Source organism: Chenopodium album, chromosome 19, assembly GCF_948465745.1.
Source record: "Chenopodium album chromosome 19, dcCheAlbu1.1, whole genome shotgun sequence".
In the NCBI taxonomy this organism is placed as follows: Eukaryota; Viridiplantae; Streptophyta; class Magnoliopsida; order Caryophyllales; family Amaranthaceae; genus Chenopodium; species Chenopodium album.
This window is the reverse complement of record NC_137852.1, coordinates 7,853,901-7,863,701: the sequence shown is the minus strand read 5'-3', so window position 1 is coordinate 7,863,701 and position 9,801 is coordinate 7,853,901. Positions and strand designations below refer to the sequence as shown.

The window sequence follows — 9,801 nt, the reverse complement described above, 5'->3', positions numbered from 1 at the left end:
TCATTCCGACAAATTCAATTGAGGGCTTTCCAAACATCTGTCCCCTTTAATTTCAACCGTTGTATATTTTGCATTCAAACTACACACACAAAAAAAATTGAAAAACAACCGAAAAAAAAATAATAATAAGGCCAAATTTTTATAATTATCCTTCATTTTATTGCCCTATTTGTTGATCTATAACCTTTCTATTTAAAGTTCTTAATCACACACTCTTTGCTTCACTCTTTCCTCTAAACAAGTCTTATCATACAAAGTACGTCTTACCTCTCTCTCTCTCTCTCTCTCTCTCTCTCTCTCTCTAATTATGCGAAAGTTTCTCTCAAGTTCTTTGGTGGTAATACTAGCATACAAGGTAAAATGAATTTCATATGCAAGTAGACTAAACTTCTAATTTATACATTATTTGATATATGCATGTTTTGTGTTGTTTAAGGTCGATCATTAGGTTTGCCTACTTAATTGTCTAGCTATATATTGCACAATTATGCATATGAGGCCTCGATATGAATATTGTCTTCAATTAAATGAGTTGTCTCATCTATCTATGGTAGGTGTATTTTTAACTAAGAATTGTATGTAACAACTATCTCGATGGAGGTACTATTATGATTTTTGGTGTATCTAGTCAATAAATAGCAAATTGCTTGTGCATGTTATCTGATATGATAAATTTTGTTGTACGTGTTGTGCAGTGTCTTATTATAATGTTGATTTTTACATCCTAAATTATATTATTTCATATGTATTATAGAGATAGATTTTTACATCCTAAATTATATTATTTTATATGTATTATGTCAATCAAACAAACACTGTAATCTTATAAAAATATTATAATAATACTATCACCCCTTTTTCTTAATAATTCAATCTAGTCAAATTTGGCTCATTCATTCCCTCCATTACCTTGGGATGAGAAAAGGCCCATAAATCCCACTATCTAAAGAACCCTAACAAAACAAAACAAAAATGAAGACATACCCCTTTAACTCAAAACTAGTGCATGTATAGCTAATGTATGAAGATATACTTAACATTAGTGTAAACTCATTATTTCATAACCTTTTACTTTTGTGTTTTATACCAAACTTTATGTCTGATTATATAATTTTATGTGCTTTTGATCAGATCCAAGGCATAAAAAGGATGATCACACTTATCACTTCACTCTACTAAATCATCTCCTCTGTTTCCTCTGACTCTAAATCCTCATATATTCTCTCCAAAAAGTCCAAAAAGATGAGAAAATCATCAGAAATCACCAAAATCCTCTTCTTCTTTATGTTCATTGCATTTGAACTATCCAGAGGCAATGAAATGGACCATCTTTTATCCTTCAAAGCTTCAACAAAAGACCCAACTCGATCGCTTTCGAGTTGGGATCATTCAACCTCACCCTGCAATTGGAGTGGCATTACATGTTCACCCAACAAAACCCATGTCACTGCCATAAATTTGTCTAGCAAGAACATCTCCGGCGAGCTTTCGCCTTCGTTGTTTCGCCTTCCCTTTGTTGTGTCCATTGATCTTTCAGTAAACCAACTTCATGGGAACATCCCTGAAGGTGTGTTTTCATGTTTATCACTCGTCAGCCTCAACTTGAGCAACAACAATCTCACGGGCCGTGTGCCTAGTCCCGTGCAACACGTGACACGATTCGAGACCTTGGACTTCTCCAACAATATGATTTCAGGCAAAATACCGGAAAATCTTGGTTTGTTGAGTAATATGAGGTACCTTGATCTTGGCGGGAATGCACTTGTAGGAGAAATCCCGAAATCGATTTCGAATATGACCAAGATTGAGTACATAACCTTGGCTTCTAACCAACTTTCAGGTGAAATTCCAAATGAGTTTGGAAATTTGAAGAATTTGAGATGGATTTACTTGGGTTACAACAATTTATCAGGAAATATCCCAAGTAATTTGGGTATGTTGACCTCTTTATATCATCTTGATCTTGTTTATAACAAGCTTAGTGGATCAATACCCTTTTCATTTGGAAACCTTACAAATCTTCAACACCTTTTTTTGTATCAAAACAAATTAAGTGGTGAAATTTCTCCTTCAATTTTCACTATAAAAAGTCTTGTTTCACTAGACTTGAGTGATAATTTTCTTTCAGGAGAAATTCCTGATGAACTCATCCATTTACAAAATCTTCAAGTTCTTCATCTCTTCACCAATAATTTGACAGGAAAAATCCCGAATTCGATTTCGTTATTGCCTAATCTTCAAGTTCTTCAACTTTGGTCTAACAAGTTTTATGGTGACATACCACAAGACCTAGGAAAAATGAACAATCTCACAATTCTAGACCTTTCTACAAATTTTCTTACAGGAAAAATCCCTGATTCCCTTTGTAACTCCGGAAATCTTTACAAACTTATCCTTTTTTCCAATAACCTTTCCGGAGGAATCCCTTCAAGCTTAGGATCATGTCGTTCGCTTAAGCGAATTCGCCTTCAAAACAACTCCCTTTCCGGGGGGTTGCCTAGGGGGTTTACAAGGCTTGATAATGCTTATTTTCTTGATATTTCGAGTAATGATCTTTCGGGGAGTATTAATCAACATAAATGGGATATGCCAATGCTTCAAATGTTGAATTTGGCTAATAATAGGTTTGTTGGTGGGTTGCCTGATATGTCAAGTAGTGTTAAGCTTGAGAATATGGATTTGTCCGAGAATGAGTTTACGAGTAGTATACCTCCAAGTTATGGCAAGCTCGCCGAGTTGATGTTGTTGAGGCTAGCTAGGAACCGGATTAGTGGCGAAATTCCGGAGGAGTTAGCATCATGCAAGAAGATGGTGACACTTGACCTTAGCCATAATAGGCTAAGTGGCTCAATCCCTCTAGGGTTGGGCCAGATGCCGGTGTTGGGGCAATTGGACTTATCAGAGAATCAGCTCTCTGGTGAGATACCGAGGAATTTAGGAGTTGTGGACTCGTTGGTTGAGGTTAATGTGTCTTACAACCACCTTCACGGTGTGTTGCCCTCCACCGGAGCATTCCTGGCCATTAACTCGAGTGCAGTGGCCGGGAATGACCTATGTGGTGGGCTACACTCCGCAAGTGGCTTGCCACTTTGCAGAGGGGATCAGAAAGGCCCCACCACGACTGTATGGTGGGGCCTGGCTATATCCCTTGGTGTGATCATATTTGTTGTGATTATTATTTTTTGTGTGTTCATTATCATCAAGAAAAGGAGGGAAAGATTGTTGCAAGTCCAAAGAGTGGAAATGAAAGATGGAATTTGGGAAATACAATTCTTTGATCCTAAGGCATCTAAGCTTATATCAATCCAAGATATAATTACCATGAAAAATGATAAAAACATGCAATTTGTGGTGGAAGAATGGAGTGTTAATAGCTTGTGGGAGGATATTTCTCAATTTGGCAAAATTAGACATCCAAATATTGTGAAGCTACTTGGGGTATGCAAGTCCGAAAAAATAGGGTTTTTGATTTATGAGAAGGTGGAAGGGAAGTGTTTGAGTGAAGTTGTACATGGTTTGAGTTGGGAACGTCGAAGAAGGATTGCTCTCGGGGTTGCTAGGGCTCTTAAGTACCTCCACTATCATTGCTCGCCGAGTGTTTTGGTTGGTGAAATGTCGCCGGAGAAAATCATTGTCGATGGAGATGACGAGGCTCGCCTGAGATTAAGTGTTGGTGGTTTGTTTTGCTTAGGGCCTAAGAGCTTCATGTCTTCTGCCTATGTTGCACCAGGTAATTAATCATTACTATAATTTTATTCAATACATAGTTTTGATTGCATGATTAATTGATTATATTTGCGCTATATGTTTTTTAATGATGTTACTTCTTCTGTCTCAAAATAATTGCAACATAATCTAAATTCCACTAATATACATAAGAAAAAACGACATTATCATGTATGTTAGCTAGTTTAAAATGTATTCTAAAACTTTAACTTATACTCCAAGGTGTATCATGGAGACATGGTTGCACTTATAGTATCCTCGTTAAACTGCATTAAATTATTTATTGATGCTTAAATCAGTAATCCATGAAGTAATTAGAAAATATATTAAGCTTGGATTAAAGTATATTGGATTAAGTAGTCACAGAACATTTACTGAAATATGTCAGTAATAATGTCTCTTATTCATAAAACATACTCTAGCTTAAGTAAATTAAATAATTAATTAAGTACAATTGTTATTGTAGTTACTTCAATACTTCGTAATTTCTTAAAACTAAAATAGGAACATAGACAGGTTAGAATATAATTTTCAGTGCTGTGAGAGTACTTTATATCATGGGACTATTAATATACAGGATAATGATCATATAGACAATATAATAGACTTAATAGTGCATGCATAATCATCATTTTTGAAACCTTTCAAACCCTTAATGATATCCAGGCCAACACCTAATCTTGTACCATCTTCAAGATGGACTTAATCAATACGATGAAGTATTTCAATTCTTTCATAGAACATTAAAAAAAAAAAAAAATAATAATCGATAAGGATAACTCAAATAATAACTCGTATTATTTTTTTACACAAATTTTTTTAGATTTTTTTTTTAATTGCAAAAATGACAGATAGAATTGAAGTTGATGAAATTAATATTGTTGTAATTAGTATCAACTTATAAAATTATCACGAGTCCAAGGGATGATTAGTTCATGTGACCTACACCAAAAAAATGTTTCAGAAAGAAGACACAACAAAGTAAAATGAGGATCATATAATTGAAACTTTTATGAATGCAAACAATTCTGCATGAATATGCAACATGTTTACACGATTTAAGGGTGTAACACAGTTTCCCAAAATTAAGATGACCCCAGCTCTAAAGTTAAAGAAAAATTATAACAGCTCACAACATCATTTCATGGTACTTTCATATTTAACTTTAATGTCATTATATAATTTTTCACTGATCCACCAATTATATGTATGGAGTACATAATATAGCATATTCTTGCATTTTGAACATTCTATATTCTTCATAATGTCTAAATTAATGCCATTAGTCTGCTAAAGTAACAACATAATTACATGGTTATGTATTTTATTTATGTATTAAGCTTAATTAAAATAGTGGCTTAATTAATAATTATGTGTATATGACAGAAACAAAAGAGGCTAAGGAGATCACAGACAAAAATGACATATATGGATTTGGTCTAATTCTTGTTGAGCTCCTAACTGGAAAAGGGCCCACCGACGCGGAGTTGGGGGCCCACGATGGTGTCATCGGGTGGGCCCAGTATTGCTATTCGGATTGTCATCTTGACACGTGGATTGATCCCGAGATTCGAGATCAACGGTTGAATAATCCAAATGAGATTGTGGAGACTATGAACTTGGCCATCCAATGCACTGCTAGTGACCCAAGTGCAAGGCCTTGTTCAAGTGATGTGGTTAAAACATTAGAGTCAATTATGAAGTCTAGAAGGTGTGTTTTAGGGTTTGAGATATCTAGGTAATTAATTAGGTTTGGGATTTGTATTTTAAGTTCAAATTTTGGCCCCATATAAAAACATGGCTTTTGTTGAGGTTTTTATTTCATCTCCTAAGCTTGTTTTGCCTAAGTAAGGGCTTAGTATAGGGTTGCTATATATATTTTGGGTGATGTAATTTGTGATGACTAATTACTGAGTGTAGAATATAGGTAGATAATTGAATTGTATTTTACAACATAGTTGATTAATGTATTGAGAATCTCAATTTCTATACTATCGAGCATTGCAACTGATACAATTATTATAATAGCTTATATTATCTTGGCTTTTACTTCAAACAATTATGTGTAGTACATAATTTTTATTACACATAGTACCGATAAAAAGTGTGTCAGCAATAAGGCACCAATGCACCATAAAACATCTAGTGCTCCAAAAATTAAATAAATAACCTAATCTGTGGACTCATTAACAGAAGCACCATTCTTAATACTTTCGACAACATGAAATAACTTATCAAAAACTAACTACTTTTAAACTGTAATTTGGAATAAAACTACTACATTTGAACAGACAGGGAATCTTATGATTTCTAACACAATATATGGTACTAAAACACGTTTTCATTCTAATTGGTCAAGAGGGTATATCTTTTATATATAGCTATATGAAATATGTCGTTTGCCTCTATCATCATGAGTGGGTTTATTGACAATTAAACGACAAACTCAACCACTTAAGTTTAGCTTTTGTTGATTTTACAAAAAGCCTTGATTAATTAAGCACCTTAATTTACCTATCCCAATTACCATGACATAAAACAAGTGGAAAAAACAAAGTTAATGTATAAATTCAACTCACATTATCATAGCTTACAAAGATGAAATGTTTATGCTTGTTATTTACTCAAATCGACAAGCTACAACAGAATTGAAATTAAAGTATGAAGTGCAAAGCACCAATTGACTTATAGGGGATGAAAATTACAGTTTACCTAGCCCATTAATTGAGAGTAAATTCCCCCTTTTAGGGTTAAAGGATTTGTTTCCAAACTGTTGCATAACATTGGTATCCTCCTCATAAGTTCAGTGAAATAAGGTCTTAAATTAGTACTTCACAATAACTCAATAATCTAAAGTCGTAACTAAGAAAGAAATAATAGCTAGAAATGGTTGTCATACACTAAGAATAAAGAATTCAACTAGTAATAGTCAGTATGGCAAGAAACCCACTCCGAATACCTAGCTAGAAATGATAGAGTAGAATCTAAGAGCAATTGTAATATTTGTGCTATAAATTAATTCATCTCATAAATGACTTAAAAAACTTCAACGTGTATATGATACTTTGTCGTTTCAATATGTTCTCTGGTTTTAAAGTCGCGGAATAAGCCTAATGGACCAATTATCATGAGTATCATGATTTTATAATATAAGTCACAGCGTCCTCTAACATTTAAAAAACTGTCAACACAAAATGTACAAAGCTTAATTAAAAATTTAAACCCATAAACACTAAGAAGAGAAAGAATTGATCAAGTGACCAAGCACATGTACTCACTCACCAAATCTAGAGTTCAAGATTCATGCAAGTTACGTTAGTTTTTAGTCATGAATCCACTACATGAAGTTGCATACAGTGAATTAATAATGGTGGGTACTACGTGTGACAATAATATTAGCTTTTATCAAAAAAATAATATAGCTTGATAAATATTCTTTCCGTTTTCTGCCAATCATGTACTGTAAAGTGGGCAAGTCAAAAATTGCAAACTCATGTTCCTCTTTCAACTCTTAAACAACAATAGCTTTTGCAAGTATGAAATTTAAAAAGGGCTTATTCATTATGAATGTGCATCACTTTTATCTACCCTTTTTGGATCTATGACTATATTCCCTCTACTCTTTGTTGTTAGTAAGTACTTCTAAATTCCCTTCTTATTTTTGGGTGATTTTCCCGCTTTCAATTCCTCTCACCGGCCTACTTTCAATTAATTTGTTAATAAAGACACTTAACAATTATAGTCAATCTTTCAATTAATTATGACACATACAAATTAGGGTGAGTGCTGCTCCTAGCAGCCCTTGGGCACCCATTAGGCTACAATGAGCCTCATTGCCTAGTGACCCATGCACTGCCTTCGATGGTGAGATGACCTGTGACATAGTTATCTCAAGTCTCGTACTTCTAGAAATTAGTTTCATTTTAATTTACACATAAATGCAGTATTCGCCAAGGGGCATACATAAGCATATATATACTTGTGTGACCCTAAATCTCGTTCTTATTCTGGCAAAAATCTCAGAATTATTAAAACATATCATTTCAGTACCAACTAATCTAATTGATATCTTAATCAACTTTTATCCTCTTCCACTAGTAACCGTTCAAGTAAAGACATTCAAAAGGAGATTGGTCCATAGTAATTAGATAATAAAGTTGGTAAGGTCAAACAGTAAAATTCCAAATTATAGTTCTTTACATATTTTGTGGACCATGCATCATGTTAGTGATTTGGACATCCAGAGCTCCCTGACTAAGATAGATCGTTCATACAATGATACAAAATTTGTTTCTATTGTCCAAATAAACAGTTCTGCAAAATGAATAAAAGACGAGAATATATACTATACATTATAGTAGTATATAATTTTACAGGCCCTTAAAAGCTGCAATTTATGAAATTATGAGAATGATTTTTGCTGGTCCTTGAGAATGGTTTAGGACTTTACTGTAAAATGTATCTACCTTTATATATGCCTTTTGCTCCTACAATATAGACAATCATCAGTTATTGCGGAGCTCTAGCACATATGCAATTATATTCCACTAATTTTTTTAGATATTATTTGAATGATGACAGCCAAGATTATAATGAAATCAGTTAATTAAAATTAATAATGATATAAGGATAGTTTATCAGTGTTAAAAGGGTTACTTTGTCAGTGCTATAGGGTTACTCAGTTAGTGTTATAGGGGTTACTCAATTAGTATTACAGGGGTTACTTGGTCATTTTTATATGAGTTACTTTGTTATTTTATAAGTGGTCACATGGTGTGGCTGGCCACACACAAGACGGGCTAAAAATTATATGTTACGTAAATTGGATTCACACTGCTACAATAGTAATTTTGTCCTTCAATTCCTTTCTACAAATAACATTATTGTAATGAAGCAACATAGTTATAGGATTTTAAACATGACAAACCTTTAATTCCATCATTGCTTTGAGAAGCGTAGAACCATAACGCACTAGCTAGTTACGCACGAATCAAGCTTATGAATCATGTATAAGCTAAGCCCAAAACGTTTTATCTCATGACAAGCTTGTTCATTATGTTGTTCATTTTCATCGTCACCAACCTTTAGAAACTTGAATTGAACCGAAAATAAATAAAAATATGAAGAAAAAAAAGAAAGAAAAATTTTCTAATTAACACCATGGCTAAGGCCCCAAAAACGTTGTTATCACATGATAAGAATGTGTTGTTCCCTCGTTAGTCATCACCAACTTAGAATGTATTACAAATACTGGTAAAGATAAGTGCTTCATATCTATTGGTGCTCACTCTTGACCTTAGTTTCAATTTCACCTACCTCGTTTCAATGTAACATGCCAACAATCTTTTATTTATTTTTTTGACAATTTTGACTAAAATTGACACATTAAACTTACCAACTTATTAGTAAGACATATTATAAGATTACTACAAGACAAGAATCTAATTTGTAGACGTGTGTAAATGTAATGCATGTCGTAGTCTAGTCAAAATGTAATTACTTTTTGAACCATGCATGATATGCTAAGTCCACACAAACTTTTTTTTTTCTCTACTTAATTCAACTTCTTCAAACAACCTAATGATGATGCATATGTTATTGCTTCTCTAGTTCTCTCTTTTCGAGGATCGTGGATCACATATAGCCCCATCTTATATGAATTCAAATTTATTTTTAAAAAATAAAATCTACTATAAATCCTACTAAGTTAAAAACATTTCTATATATATTCGTAAATATAAATTAGAAAAATACGTAATGTAAAATTAGGTTCATCTAATCTAACTCAATGCATGTTATTAAAAGTTAACTTATTTTCAAAATGTTTTTGAATATGTAAATAAAAACGCTAAAATAAATTATATCGCCTTTGTTCATAACTAAAACGGATTTATCATCCGTCGATCGTTTTCTCCTTTACATCTTTTGGCTCATTCTAGTTGCTTCTATGCAATATTTAAGCAATGATGGGGAAGGACTTTAAAACTCGTGGGGTGGAGTGCTTACGTTCATAGTTAGAAGATTCCACACCACCAAACCTTACATTAGTCTCTTCATCAGACAAATCAAAGAAAA

General features: G+C 33.2%; 1 protein-coding gene across 2 annotated transcripts; it reads left to right on the top strand.

Annotated features, from left to right (window-relative positions):
- The first annotated feature begins 267 nt into the window (after nucleotides 1-267).
- Nucleotides 268-5,727, top strand: LOC145594819 (uncharacterized). Of its 2 annotated transcripts, XM_081651155.1 has the most exons (3): nucleotides 268-355; nucleotides 1,132-3,730; nucleotides 5,113-5,727. In XM_081651155.1, the coding sequence occupies exons 2-3, from the start codon at nucleotides 1,243-1,245 to the stop codon at nucleotides 5,466-5,468; spliced, it is 2,844 nt and encodes a 947-aa protein (XP_081507281.1). In that variant the 5' UTR covers nucleotides 268-355; nucleotides 1,132-1,242; the 3' UTR covers nucleotides 5,469-5,727. The 2 variants fall into 2 exon arrangements, with proteins under 2 accessions (XP_081507281.1, XP_081507282.1); XM_081651156.1 differs by lacking the exon at nucleotides 268-355 and having other exon boundaries at nucleotides 1,041-3,730.
- The last annotated feature ends 4,074 nt before the right edge of the window (nucleotides 5,728-9,801 follow it).

What these genes read in the sequence shown, in the direction of transcription:
- LOC145594819 (XM_081651155.1), top strand. Translation starts at nt 1,243, where the DNA reads ATGAGAAAATCATCAGAAATCACCAAAATCCTCTTCTTCTTTATGTTC. An exon ending in TTCTGCCTATGTTGCACCAG is followed by an intron (nt 3,731 to 5,112) that starts GTAATTAATCAT and finishes TGTATATGACAG; the next exon opens with AAACAAAAGAGGCTAAGGAG.